This window comes from Caretta caretta, chromosome 4 (assembly GCF_965140235.1).
Source record: "Caretta caretta isolate rCarCar2 chromosome 4, rCarCar1.hap1, whole genome shotgun sequence".
In the NCBI taxonomy this organism is placed as follows: domain Eukaryota; kingdom Metazoa; phylum Chordata; order Testudines; family Cheloniidae; genus Caretta; species Caretta caretta.
This window is the reverse complement of record NC_134209.1, coordinates 48,184,345-48,199,269: the sequence shown is the minus strand read 5'-3', so window position 1 is coordinate 48,199,269 and position 14,925 is coordinate 48,184,345. Positions and strand designations below refer to the sequence as shown.

The 14,925-nt window shown below is 44.5% G+C and overlaps 1 protein-coding gene across 2 annotated transcripts; it reads right to left on the bottom strand.

Moving 5' to 3' along the window:
• Nucleotides 1–4,459: 4,459 nt before the first annotated feature.
• Nucleotides 4,460–12,701, bottom strand: LOC125635300 (profilin-1-like). 2 transcript variants are annotated; one of them, XM_075127613.1, is made up of 2 exons: nucleotides 12,504–12,701; nucleotides 4,460–5,271 (listed from the first exon to the last, which is right to left on the bottom strand). In XM_075127613.1, exon 2 carries the CDS (start codon nucleotides 5,239–5,241, stop codon nucleotides 4,822–4,824), a length of 420 nt encoding a protein of 139 aa, XP_074983714.1. In that variant the 5' UTR covers nucleotides 5,242–5,271; nucleotides 12,504–12,701; the 3' UTR covers nucleotides 4,460–4,821. The 2 variants fall into 2 exon arrangements, with proteins under 2 accessions (XP_074983714.1, XP_048702790.1); XM_048846833.1 differs by lacking the exon at nucleotides 12,504–12,701 and adding an exon at nucleotides 9,830–9,905.
• Between the last annotated feature and the right edge of the window lie 2,224 nt (nucleotides 12,702–14,925).

The window sequence follows — 14,925 nt, the reverse complement described above, 5'->3', positions numbered from 1 at the left end:
CATTGGGGACTTACAAGGTGTGGGTGTAGGGGTCGAAGGGGACACCGGCTCTGCCATTACAGTGGGGGTGGGGGTCTGGGGACTAACATTAGCTGCTACCAAACCAGTTGGAGTCAGATTACAGCGCTGTAAAATATCTGGTCGAGTACATAAAGTCAGAAACAAATGCGCATACATATGTTCATTCCATTTACCCATTCACTAACAAAACAAAACTAATTGGAGGATCGTGTTGTAATTAATTGACCCTCCTGGTGGCCACCACTCCTGGTCCTCTAGTTGATATTGAGGCCAGTCAACTGTACAGAATCATTTTAATTGGCTCTTAATCATCGGATCCGCACCAAATACCTTCCAGTTTGCTAGAATGCACTCTAGGGGCGTACACCGTGCCCTAGCCTCTGAGCTCTGTCCCTGTCCCATACCTACAGGGTAACTCTGGGCGTCCCCAGGTTCCAACAGAGCATATAATCCGGATTTTAAAAGGATCCTACCTGATCCAAGGAACCGGTTCTTCACCGTGGCCTGCAGCTGCTTCTCCACTATATGAGTGCGTTGCACCGTTGTGCCCTCTGGGGTCGATCAAATCGCGTCTCCTCCGAGGCCCCCGATGAACTCACCGGTGCGCGCTGGGCGTCGGTTCTCGCCGCAATCCTCGACCTCCAGGAGGGGTCCGGGCAAGGCTAAATTGCAGCCTCTGGCCCACCCAGGGACGCCAAAAGCTGTTGCCGGCACCCAGTGCCGAGAGGCTGAACAACAGCTTGAGTTGGTTCGTTACCCGGTGTGCTACACCCAATAATCACAACGGGGTGGAGAAGCAGAAAAGTTTATTTGAAGCTTCAAAAAGGTACAGGGAGAATAAAATCTCAAATCCTGCACAACAGAGCAGGAAGTTACACAGGCTTTTATACATCCTTTTTCCCAGCATACTTATCCAATAGCAAGCTGCTCCAAGTATCCATATAGCCAGCCAATCCAGTTCCCAGCTAGTTCCCTGATTCTCTGTATCATTTGTTCAACTATACATAAAGCTGCTTTATTCAGCATTGTTCTTCCATATCTCCCCTGTTTGGCCTTGCTTAGTTTCAGGCAGTCTGACTCTGCAACATACTGTTGCAGATTCTCAGCATAACTGCTGTGTGTGCCTCCAGGCGGGGGGGCCAAGGACACTTGGGCCTAGCACGCAGAGCTGCTGCGAGTGCCTCCAGGCAGGAGGGGGTGGGGCAAGGACACAGGGGCCTAGTGCGAGGGGGCTTCATCGACACTTGTGGTCTTCCATCCCCTCGAGTTACCTAGTGGCCATGCCCCAGTGTTCCCAACAACAGGGACTGTCCCTTTATGGCTTCTGTGCACCTGTCTCAGTGGTATTTTTCTGTATTAGTTCAGTTTGATCAGTGTTAGGTGCCTTCTAAATTTGGCAACAGTAGTCTATGTCAACCGGCCCTGAACATGTAAAGTTGACAGGTTCTAGGTGATTAGTTTTCCCCCCACAGTTAAAAAATAAACACACATGATTTTAGAGCTTAGTAGGCACCTTTACTAGTGAAAGGAATTATCTTTAAAGTTATATAATTTACATAATTTTCCTTTTAATCCACTTGAGTCAGATTTATCTCAAAAAAATATAGTTCCTCCAATAAGCTATCAAAATGCCATTCTTCAGCAAGATTTTAGAAGTCTCTAGCAAAGGAGTATTTTTGTCTAATTAGCTTTTATACCTCACAAAGCAAGTCCAACTTTAGCACTATGCATTCCATGTTTGGATGTTGTGATGCCACGATATATTCCTGCAAAGCCAGTAGGGCCCCCTTGTTGGGGGACTGGCCGCTGAACAGTAGTCAGTGCAAATGCCAGTTTGCAAATTATGGACTAGTCTCCTCTCCTGCATTAGTGGAAAAGAAAGACCTACAATACTGTGATCTGAGCTGTAAGGTAAGTGTTACATTCTGTACCTGCTCCTTTGTATGTTGACAGAGGCTAGCAGTGTTGATGCAGAGACCCACATTAGTGTGTTTCAGTCCCTTATGGGTGCGATAAAATGCAAAGAAGGTTCCAAATATCATGGGATCTAGCCCAAGCAAGATTATACAAAACATTAATGACTACACCAAGGTTAGGATAGCTCAAAAGTCATACTCTATTGCACCATGTTATGCACCTTCTGTGCATCCTGGTCCATGGGAATGCTAATACAATCTCTCCCCCCACACTCCCAATCATTATTTTGCTGTTGAAAGTTGTTCTTCTTGAATTGAATCTGATTTATGCACATATAAAAAAAAAACAAAACAAAACAAGCTTGCTAGCCTGAAGTGGTCTACAGGTGACCTCACTACACATTAAGCAATGGGAGCCCATTGTCTGGCTTGCTGGAAAAGGTATGTGCCCCTTTAAGGGCTATAGAACCAGGCAGTGACTTCCTGCTGCAGCTCAGCTTGGGGGTGTGACCTACCCCCATAGGAGCAGGAAGTGGAGTGGCAGGGGGACTATATAGGTCAATGCTTATGCGCAAAAAAAAAAACAAAAACAAAAAACCACCACCATCTTTTACCTAGACTAGGAAAACTTGGAGATAACTGGTGAGATTTCACTAGTTTGAGGAAGAAAGCTTTAACTCTTGTTAATGGACAGGCAAGCCTAGCACTGCTTTATAAAAGGAACTTTGACAGTTTGTCTGAAAATTTGGTAGAAACCCCCTCCAATAACTAAGTGTCCTGTTTCTGCACTTTAGTGGTAGTGAAATAAATGTATTATTCTTACGTAACAGCTAAAAGGAACCATAATGATCTAGTCCTTCCTGTGTAACACAGGCCAGAGAACTTCATAAGGAATTCCTTAATCACCAGAACTGGCCATGGTATTCCTTTATGAAATCACTAATGCTGTACAGTAATACTACCTCTATTTCCAAGCATTACATCTACTCTTAGAGGTTACATTGCATGTTCTGTTTGGTATCCACCATGCTTTCCTTGTCCTTGCCTGGTTAGTACTTTCCAAGATAGTCCTCCACCCTGTAAGTGTGATATACCTCCTTTGTTCCTTGACTGACCTTTTATTTAGCTGTATTGAGTGCATGTTCATAGGAGCTCATCTTAATAACTCTCAATTGTCCTGTCGTCATCATCATCTACTAGGGCTGACTAAAAAAAAAAAATTCCTAGTCCTGCCAAAAAACAAAAAACCCACTTGAGATTCTTCTCCTACATTAGGAGAAGAGGCCTTTTCACTTGATCCATTGAACAGTGACCCACCCCAGACCAGCCATGAATTGATAGTTTAGGCACACAGAAGAATGGCAAAGCAGATGTGTGAACATGGGGGAAACCCCTGTCCAAGATGTGTATCCTTACCACCAGGCTATTGGCTAATTGTGGGGGTGGGTGCGGGGGAGGATGTTGGTCTCTCAGTCCTCTCTCATTTGAGTAGAAGTTTCATTCTGGACCTAAGAAATCTTTCACTGAACATTACCAGTTTTGACAAAAGCTTCGTTTTAGTTGACAATTTGATACTGTTTTAGTAGAGCTCTCTCTACCTCTATTTACTACTTCACTCTTCCACTCCCCAAACTTCAGTAATAATTTTAGTTGTCATATTTCTGTCTTTTGCAATAATAGATAAGTACTGGCCCAACAGATCCAGTGAGTTTTTCTTGTGAGGTTCCACAGGGATGTTTCCCCTTTTCCAATTCCTTCATGATAATCTAGTATTAAGCGTATACCATTTGGCAGCGTTCTCTCCAATAGCATGAATGTGGAACGTCACAGAAGACTAGCCACCATTCAAAGAAAAGGAAATGTAAACATGAATTCTGCATGCATTTAAGTTTAAAATTAGAAATACCTGTATGTCTAGCAGCCCCAGAGTAATTTTACTGAGAAAGGATTATGTACTAGAATTTGCTGAAACTCAGGATTCCTGGCTTGTGAGAAACAGGGTGTCAACATTTGTTTTTGTTCTTATTTAGCACTAAATTGGTCTTTCAGCTTTCTCTCAGAGTGGAAATCCAAACAAAAAAAAACTACACACCAAAAAAACCCCCACCCACCCACCGTTTGCTTAGCAGCTTTCTGGCCTTCCAGGGTTTGCAGCTCTGGAATAACTGTACCATTCAGGATACTCCAGGGCTGGGGATCCCAGAGCTTTCAGACAGCTGGCAGGGATGCCCCCACATCACACACTTGTAGCCCATCCCAGGTCCTCCAGCCTCCTGACTGGACACCAGGAAGCCTGAATGCCCCAGGAGTCCAGGCTTGATCCAGAGTTCCCAGGCTGCCTGCTGAACTACTTGGAGTCTAGATTTTGGAAGCCCTGCATTGGCAGGCCTGTTTTGGAGCCACAGACTCTAGAAACCCCAGACAGCTGACATGGCAAGGCTGCTGGAGAGGTGTGGACCCTGATGTTCCTGTCTGATGGGCAGTCCTGGCCCAGGATCACTGGAAGTCCAGACTCTCCAGAAGCCCATGAGGCAAGCTGGAAGGGAACCAGGCAGACTTCTAATAGAACCTCCCTGCAATTTGACCAAAAGTTTGCTTGAATGAACCTGATTCATCGTCTCAAGGTGTTTGGATCTGAGAAGCCAGCCAGCTCTAGCTATTACATTTGTGACCCCACTAGTTTGGGAAACACTACTCATCTCTTCCCCCTTTGTAACAAGCCACCATAGCATTTATTTTAATTTTTCCCATTTTCATATTACACACTAGTTTTGAAAAGCCAACTGGTAAAGCAAGAGTTCGCAGCAGAAAGATCTATTTTCCTTTGTGCAAGATAAGGGTTGCATTCTCTTCATCAGTAGAACCACAGTGGACAGCTGGAGCATCAATACCCTGCACTTCTTAAGTAGCAAGCCATCTTAAAACATTTCATGTTAACATTTCCTCCAGAGGTTCCTTCTTTGCCCATTAGCACAACCAAAGTTCTGGCTGTTTGGGAGACTGTAATGTTGAAAGTGGGTTCTCCTTTAATGCTCTTTGTTCTCAGATCTATGGTGAACTCTCCATCCATCAGATTGTCTCTGATCACTGAGCACTTCTGGCCTCCCAGCGTCAGTCCATTGACTAATAGCAGAGAGCGATCCTTCCCCAGTAACACATTCATCTCCACAGGAGAGATGCCCACAAAGATCTTGCCAGGGACAGCAGCCCACACAGAAGGAACATCCTTGTAACCAACAATGGCAGCATCCTGGCATGTCCCATCAGCCATCAGGTGGTCAATGTAGGATTTCCAAGTGGCCATGGCTCTCAAGTGTGGGTGAAGAAGTGCAGTCTGAAAAGAAAGAAAGTGTGTCAGTTTTGCCCATGATGCTTCTTTAGAAAAAGATCCCCATGTACGGATCCCAAAGTTGTCTTTCCTTAAAAAAAAAACTTCCATAGGAAAGTAAAAATGGTCATGCTTGATGAAGCCAGTGGTCCTTCTAGTCCAGCATCCCATCCATCAGTCAGTACTAGATATACTGAGGAAGAACCCCGTGGTAGACTGTCACTTATGGAATATCTTCCTTTGAACAGTTTATCCCAATGCCCTAGCCTGTGGGACCACTACCATGTATGTTATTCCTATCTCCCCCCCCCCCCCCAACCTCACATCCAGCTTATGTGCTACTCCTGTCACTTCTTCCTCCTGAAGAGCCTTAAAGAGACTGTCTATGCCACTAAAACGCTTGTTCAGGCCCCATCTCTGTTATACAGAGGAGTGCAGCTTCCTAATTCTCCATGATAATCGTGAATGACAATCAGAGCCCTCTTCTGAACCATAGCAGACATCGGCCAAGACACTTTTTGCTGCCTAGCGTTCTGACCAAGTCACACTAACCTCAACTAGCTCCCCTTTTCCATCCCCATCAAATTTGAGCTTGTCTTTGATTTCAAAGCTCTTCACAACTGTGCCCCTCTGTACATATCATGTTGCCTCTACCCCATTCTGCAAGCTTTGAAAGCCCTTAGGTCCATTCACCATGTCAAGGTTCCTCCCCCACTCTGAACTCTAGGGTACAGATGTGGGGACCTGCATGAAAAACCTCCTAAGCTTATCTTTACCAGCTTAGGTCAAAACTTCCCCAAGGTACAACATATTCCACCCGTTGTCCTTGGACTTGCCACTACCACCACCAAACTAATACTGGTTACTGGGGAAGAGCTGTTTGGATGCGTCTTTCCCCCCCAAAATACTTCCCAAAACCTTGCACCCCACTTCCTGGACAAGGTTTGGTAAAAAGCCTCACCAATTTGCCTAGGTGACTACAGACCCAGACCCTTGGATCTTAAGAACAATGAACAATCCTCCCAACACTTGCACCCCCCCCCTTTCCTGGGAAATGTTGGATAAAAAGCCTCACCAATTTGCATAGGTGACCACAGACCCAAACCCTTGGATCTGAGAGCAATGAAAAAGCATTCAGTTTTTTACAAGACGACTTTTAATAAAAAATAGAAGTAAATAGAAATAAAGAAATCCCCCCTGTAAAATCAGGATGGTAGATATCTTACAGGGTAATTAGATTCAAAAACATAGAGAACCCCTCTAGGCAAAACCTTAAGTTACAAAAAAGATACACAGACAGAAATAGTTATTCTATTCAGCACAATTCTTTTCTCAGCCATTTAAAGAAATCATAATCTAACATGTACCTAGCTAGATTACTTACTAAAAGTTCTAAGACTCCATTCCTGGTCTATCCCCGGCAAAGACAGACACACAGACCCTTTGTTTCTCTCCCTCCTCCCAGCTTTTGAAAGTATCTTGTCTCCTCATTGGTCATTTTGGTCAGGTGCCAGCAAGGTTACCTTTAGCTTCTTAACCTTTACAGGTGAGAGGAGCTTTCCCCTGGCCAGGAGGGATTTCAAAGGGGTTTACCCTTCCCTTTATATTTATGACACACCGGTTCCCCAGCTCTTATTCCCCTCTTGAATGGATATAAAAACCCTACCCTTTCCTTCAAATTCCTCAAGGCCCACTTCTGATGCAACACCCATAAGAAGTTTAACAATCTAGCCATCAATGACAACAAATGAGCCACCAAGTGGTAGAAATAGCTACCTCATGTAAACAGACGTTCACACCTTTATTTCTAGAGGACGACGGGTACCTCAAATTTTGAAACAAGGGGACGGAGGGTTTTGGTGGGGGCGAGGGGGATGTTTCAAGAAAATGTCCTCTCTCTTAGGTAATTTTTGTTAATTTTATTAAATATTCACTCAGTGCATCCTGTCTCAAGAGCATCTGCTCTCCAAATCAAGAGCTGCATATTTCTATTTGTGTTTGTCCAGCACCCAGCAGAGTGGGCGCTATTTAGGATCAGAGCTTTTGGAAGAGTGCCACTGCCACCACCAGGTTCTAGTCCCTGTTCTCTTATTTATCATACATGAGAGACGCTAAACTTTCTAGCAATCTTATACTAGAAGCAGTAAGCAGGTAGAGGTTACCAGAAGAGTCCAGTCTATGATCCTTGAAGTTTCAAGCTGTCCTGAAAGTGGGTGCTTTTTAAGGATTTTATACAGCAGGGCAATAATTTTCCCCCCCCAAGGAAAAAGGAGTAGAAATTAACAAGAAGTTGACAGCTGCTCCATTTAAGCAGTGGTGCTTTAATAATAAAAAAAGACAGACCCGTTTAAAGTAGTTTTCCCATGGGAAGACTATTTTTAGTATGTCAGTACATTAACTCAGCAAGCTGATTAATGAATTTGAGATGTTTCCTCAGAAGCAATTTACTGTTCACAAATATGCAAGAAAAACAAAATTATAAGTAAGGTGAATTTTTACAAGACCCTATGGTTAACTGACTATTCATTTCCTTTAGATAGCATTACTACAGCTGTGCTATAAAATGAAAGATGGCCATTTGATGCCAGTTTTTAAAAAAAAAAAAAAAAAAGTGTCTCGGCCAAGTGTCTAGGCCAAATTATAACTCCTCACATTAACAGTAATTCAGAAAAAAGCAACTGTTCATGAACACAATTCTTCATGGGAAGCTCAGACACATTGGCTTACCCAGGGCAGCCCTATGGAAGTTTTAGTACAAGACTAAGCTATGTGGTCTCAGGTAAGTGTTACATTTAGCTATAATAAGATTCAACCTTACAAATTTATTATTGAAGATACTCATTGAGTTATGACAACCCTACCAAGGAGATGTAGAGTACTGCAGCTTAATGAGGAACCATCATTAAAAAGTAGGTATGGTATTAGTGCCTTACTTGGTTTTCAGCATTACCAGTTAAAGTTTAATCTCTATCCTGAAACTCATTCAGTTACAGAAGCCATTTCTGTCACTGTAAGAACTAAATAAAATCTTGTCAATGTCAATCCCTAGAGCCAGTGCTAGGCATAAGCAGACAAAGCAATTGCTTAGGGCCCCAAGCAGCTCAAGGGGCCCCCCGCCCCCCATTCATTTATTCGAACAACTTCCTTAGTTATTTGTTTGGAGAAGGGGAATATTTCTGCTTGAGGCTTCCAATGGGTTAGCACCAGCTCTGTCGGTCCCATCCCACAATAACTCCAACTATTTTTGATCATCAAGTGCCCTGAACAAAGACAGTCAATCACATTAAAATAAGTTGTACAATATAGATAGATATCCAGAGACTATCAAGACATTAATTTGCATCTGTGGAGAGCAGAGTCAGTGTGTTGTTTTGGGTTTTAAAAAAAAAACCCATTACCTTCTCAGAACTGCCAGAAAGCCAAAAGAGGAAAAAAAATCATTCTTTGCCTTACTCCTCTCATTAGTCCACCTTGGACTAGGAAATACTTCAGTGCTCTTTAGAGGGTTTCAAAAGGAAGGAGGTATCCTCACCCGCTCTCTAGGGCACATGCAGGATGGGGAGAAGAGAAAAGAGGGCATATTGTGTGTAGGTACATGTACACCCTCTGTGTGTGTAAGGCATCTCCAAAGGTCGGGGAAGGGAAAAACCCCTACCATACCCCACAAACAAACTTCAAGCTGGTAGCAAGAGGCTCAGGAGTCTTAGACAGTCCCTGCTGAAAATGCCTTCAAGCTGCTTTTTATAGTTTTACTCTAGATATTCTCTTCTGATTATGTTACTTCAACAACCACCCTCATTCTCACTCCACCAGCCTCCCTTCCTTTCCTACCTCTTCTCCCCTGCCCTATCCCTCATGTCTCCTCTCCCTTCTTTTTATTTAAAATATCTATTCCTAAACTACATACACAGCCAGAACAAAGAAATAATACAGGATTTTTGTAAACTATCACTCTACTAGTATATTATTTTCCTTCCTATGCACTATCCTGTGAGCCCCCTCGTATGGCTCACTTTTTTATGTTTTAGAAACAAGCTAGACTTACAGCCTGTCTCAGCCTTGCAGGCATATACATGGGGAGTATGGTTATGTACAACTCAGCTGTTCCCATGTGGTTTCTTTATATTATTGGCCATTAACACAGGTTATCAACTGCACAGGATATTACCAGAAACAACTTATCTCCTTTACTACTGGTAAAACCTTAAAGGCTCAAAACATCTTCAGTCTTTTCTCAGACCCATGAGATCTAGAAACTTACTTTTTAAGAAGAGAGAAAGCCATGATCAAGTGACCATCCCTCATAATACCACAAAACTCACAGTAAAATCAGCATATAGCTTCCCTGGTATTGTATCAGTGTCTGTTTAAATTGATGGCAAGGACACCCAGGACCCACAGGTAGACACCAAAAATGTGTTTTATTCTAAATAAGCTAGATCTGCAGGTATTTAGAGATGTTACTATAATGAAGTGACCAACAGTCCATAAGGGAAAAAAAATTAAAGAGGACCTAATAACCTGAGAGCAGTTGGTAGCTAATGTGATTTCTGGTTTTTCTTACCTCTGCTCCTTTGCTACTAATCAGCAAACTTTCACGTTTCTTTCCCTGAGGAATGATCTTCTTTCTCACACCAGGGTCCTACTTTAAGAAAGAGTTGTTAAGCTTTATAGAAGTCTTTAAAAATAAATTTGCCACTTCCTTTTCTACACTTGTAAGAGGCCTTACCTGCACTAACACTGGGGGGAAAAGGGGGATAAAATGCTACTTAAACAATACCAGAATGCAAGCCTTTTAAAGAGGCTAAGCAGCACAGGTGTTAGGAGGCAGGGTTAACAAGCAGCATATTAGGACTTGATTTGATGCCAGGGACTATTTAGGAAAATGTATTGGTTTGTTTATTTTTCCTTTAAGGGACAATCAGTTGGGGGGAAATCCTTATTAAAAAACAACAAACAAACAAAACCAAACAATCAAACAAAAAAAAAGCCCAAACAAACTAGGAATAAAAAAGAAAAGAAAAAAAAAGGAAGCTTGTACTCCTGAATGTTCATTTTACATTTGCAGAATTCACTTTATAGTTAAGGTTTGAACTGATTTTCAATCATAATTTTAGCCTTCCCTCTAAAATACACATAGAAGATCATGTTAGCATCAGAAATATACTAAATTTAGATGAGGGGCTGAGGTAGAATTGTTCTACCAATCTGAAGTGAACTAAATAGGTTCTTGAACTACGACAATTTGAAAACATACATGTTGAAGAGGGCTTCAACCTTTTTCTAACATTTTTTCCACTTCCTACCAATAATAAAATAAAACAAAATAATAATAAATAATAATCCATGAAAAGGGAAAGAGATAAAGCCTATTTCACTGTATTTCTCTAGTGGAGATCTAATGCCCTGACCATAACTTTATATAATTAATTCTCATTTCAGAAGTTATTAAATGTCCCAGGCAATAGCAGGCCAGGTTACTTATTTTGTTAGGGGTGGAACATTATGCAGGTATTCTTGGTGATACTATATTTAAGGTTGCATTGAAATTTGCACTTAAAGTGAAATTATAATCCCTGTGCCTGGTGTCAAGTATCGGGGGTAGCCGTGTTAGTTTGTATCCACAAAAACATCTGAAGAAGTGTTTTTTCTACCCAGGAACGTTTATGTCCAAATAAACCTGTTAGTCTTTAAAATCCCATGAGGACTCCTTGTTGGTTTTTATAATCTCTCTGTTTCACCCTTTAATGATTTCAGGCTGGTGGAGAGAGAGGCGGAGCGAGTGGGGGGCTGGTGGAGATAAGTGGAAAGAGGCTGAGAGAGGCTACTGTTGGGAACACTGGGGCATGGCCACTAGGTAACTCGAGGGGATGGAAGACCACGAGTGTCGATGAAGCCCCCTCGCACTAGGCCCCGGTGTCCTTGCCCCCCCCCCCCTCCTGCCTGGAGGCACTCGCAGCAGCTCTGCGTACTAGGCCAAAGTGTCCTTCCCCTCCCTCCCCCCCACCTGGAGGCACACACAGCAGTTATGCTGAGAATCTGCAACAGTATGTTGCAGAGTCAGACTGCCTGAAACTAAGCAAGGCCAAACAGGGGAGATATGGAAGAACAATGCTGAATAAAGCAGCTTTATGTATAGTTTAACAAATGATACAGATAATCAGGGAACTAGCTGGGGACTGGATTGGCTGGCTATATGGATACTTGGGGCAGCTTGCTATTGGACAAGTGTGCTGGAAAAAAAGGATGTATAAAAGCCTGTGTAACTTCCTGCTCTGTTGGAGATTTTATTCTCCCTGTACCTTTTTGCAGCTGCAAATAAACTTTTCTGCTTCTCCACCCCGTTGTGATTATTGGGTGTAGCACACCGGGTAACGAACCACTCAAGCTGTTGTTCAGCCTCTCGGCACTGGGTGCCGGCAACAGCTTTTGGCGTCCCTGGGTGGGCGACGAGGCTGCAATTTAGCCTTGCCCGGGCCCCTCCTGGAGGTCGAGGATTGCAGCGAGAACCGACGCCCAGCGCGCACCGGTGAGTTCATCGGGGGCCTCGGAAGAGACGCGATTTGATCGACCCCAGAGGGCACAACGGTGCAACACACTCATATAGTGGAGAAGCTGTTGTGGACGGCGGTGAAGAACCGGTCCCTTAGACATGGGGGAGGAGCAGCTGCAGGCCACGGTGAAGAACCGGTCCTTTGGATAAGGTAGGAACCTTTTAAAATCCGGATTATATGCTCTGTTGGAACCTGGGGACGCCCAGAGTTACCCTGTAGGTATGGGACAGGGACAGAGCTCAGAGGTTAGGGCACGGTGTACGCCCCTAGAGTGCATTCTAGCAAACTGGAAGGTATTTGGTGTGGATCCGATGACTAAGAGCCAATTAAAACGATTCTGTACAGTTGACTGGCCTCAATATCAACTAGAGGACCAGGAGTGGTGGCCACCAGGAGGGTCAATTAATTACAACACGATCCTTCAGTTACTCCTGTTCTGTCAGAGAACAAGGAAATGGAATGAACATATGTATGCGCATTTGTTTCTGACTTTATGTACTCGACCAGATATTTTACAGCACTGTAATCTGACTCCGACTGGTTCGGTAGCAGCTAATGTTAGTCCCCAGACTCCCACCCCCACTGTAATGGCAGAGCCGGTGTCCCCTTCGGCCCCCACACCCCCACCGTATAAGGGTAGGATGCCTCGGGTTATAGAGATTGCCCCCTCTATCCTTTGCTTACCGAGACTGTTGTGGCTTGCCCAGGGGCAGATGGACGTCAGGCTACCACTATGCAAGTTTACACCCGTGTGCCGTTCAATCCAATAGACTTAGCAGCTTTTAAAACACAGACTGGGGAATTCTCAACGAATGCAAGCAGGTTTATTTCAGTCTTTGAGGGGTGCCTCAGTAGTCACAAGCCGATTGAGACCACTGTAATATCCTCCTGAAAACCCTGTTGTCTGAGGTGGAGAGGGATCAGGTTACAGCTAAGGCACACACAGCAGTTATGCTGAGAATCTGCAACAATATGTTGCAGAGTCAGACTGCCTGAAACTAAGCAAGGCCAAACAGGGGAGATATGGAAGAACAATGCTGAATAAAGCAGCTTTATGTATAGCTTAACAAATGATACAGATAATCAGGGAACTAGCTGGGAACTGGATTGGCTCGCTATATGGATACTTGGGGCAGCTTGCTATTGGACAAGTATGCTGGATAAAAGGATGTATAAAAGCCTGTGTAACTTCCTGCTCTGTTGTGCAGGATTTGAGATTTTATTCTCCCTGTACCTTTTTGCAGCTGCAAATAAACTTTTCTGCTTCTCCACCCCCTTGTGATTATTGGGTGTAGCACACCGGGTAACGAACCACTCAAGCTGTTGTTCAGCCTCTCCGCACTGGGTGCCGGCAACACTACCTAGGAGATCATGGCTGAGAAGAGGTTTCTGGGTTGGGGGGGTCTAGGGTAGGGGGAGCCAGGTTACAAAGGAAGCCTATGGTTCAGGGAACCCAATGGTTTTACATTGAGAAATGGACCTTTGGAGGGCTCACTACGGTTGCATCGCTGCACTAGGTTGGAGAGCAAAGGCAGAAGAATAGGAACAGTAGAGCAGCGTTCCCTTAAAAGCTGCTTAACAGGTGACACCAAAGTATTGATACAGCAAGAAGGCCAAAAGTGCATGCTGCCCCAAGCACCATTATGTGTCGCCCACGCTCCGCAACCCCTACAACGGCCGCTGTCAAACAGAGGCGGCGTTGTTTATCCGTTTCCCCACCCTGGCCGCGCAGTGGGTGTGGCTGAGCTATACTGTATTGATATCATAGGCCTGCCGGGGCTGCTACTACCCGCCCTAAAGGTCGCTTCAGGGCTTGCAGCGGACTCCTGTAGAGAGAGAGAGAGAGAGAGAGAGAGAGAGAGAGGGGGGCCGGAGCCGGAGCCGGAGCCGGAGCCCGTGTAAACGGTGCAGCAGCTCGAGGCAGCAGTTGCTCGCCCCTTTCCGTGTCCCCCGGCACCAGGGAACGGGGGAGACAGAGGTGAGGCGGGGCGAAGGGCAGGGAGCTGGGTGCGTGGGCGCCCCTGTGCTGGGGGCAGACGGAGCAGCCTGCTGGAGAGGGAGCTGGGCAGCGGCAGGGGGCAGCGTTCTGGGAGGGGAGAGCTGTGCAAAAGGTTGAGCCCGTTGCCGGGAACAGACAGCGCTCCGGGGTGGGAGCTGGGCAGGGGCTGCACCCTGGGCGGGAGAGAGCTAAAGTAGGGCAGGGGGCAGAGCGAAGACGGAGGAGCTGTAGTGAGGCCCCTGGGTGGGGGCTGCACAGGAGCATGGGTAGGGGAAGGTGTTGAGGGAAGGGTCTTTCCCCCACGAATAAGAAGTAAAAGGGAGGAGGAGCCCCCACGTGTGTGTTTCTTGTACGTTTCAGATTGATCACAGCCATTCTACTCCATTACTCCTATTCTTGCAAAGTAGCGCATTTCTAGGTCCTTGTGTTAGTAACCTGTCGGGAGCAGCACCACTGTTTTTATTTTTTTCTTAGCTGAGGGATGCCCGCTAGGACCAAGTTTGAAAGCGGCCCCTGCCCTAGGAGACTGGGCATATGATGGAGGAGCTGGCAAGAAGCTAATACCAACATGGCTGCAACTTGGCCAAGCCACTGTTTTTGGTGAGGGAATACGGAGTGCACGTGCTTTAACTTTAGACTCTCTGAGTAGTTCCACTCACTTTGATAGTACTGCTGACAGCTGTAAAGTTAAGGGGTTTTGTGGGATTAAGGCCTTAATCGGAGACTAATTAGAAATGGACAATAGTATTGGAGATTAGAATATCAAAACCTGAGTTTTCTACCATAAGGCCAGGCTGTTGGTAATCTAGATTTCTACAAGTGGTTTTTAAGATATTAAAAGGTGATAAGTGAGAAGTTCAAATGCAAGGGTTTTTTTTTGTTTGTTTATTTTTAATCAGAATGTTAAAGGGTCTGCTTAAAATAAATGAAAGTTAAAATTTAAATCCTTATATCCACAACACTTTATTTGAGGAATGAAATGATAAATCACTTGTTTATACCTTTTGGATAAAAATCTATCCAATTTGTCAAAAATTGTTAGCAGGGTGCATTATGAATGAAGAAAAGTGAACCTGTTGTCATGTAAATCCATTTGATTTGAGTTTG

Coding starts and splice junctions, on each gene's coding strand:
- LOC125635300 (XM_075127613.1), bottom strand. CDS start 5,241: ATGGCCACTTGGAAATCCTACATTGACCACCTGATGGCTGATGGGACA.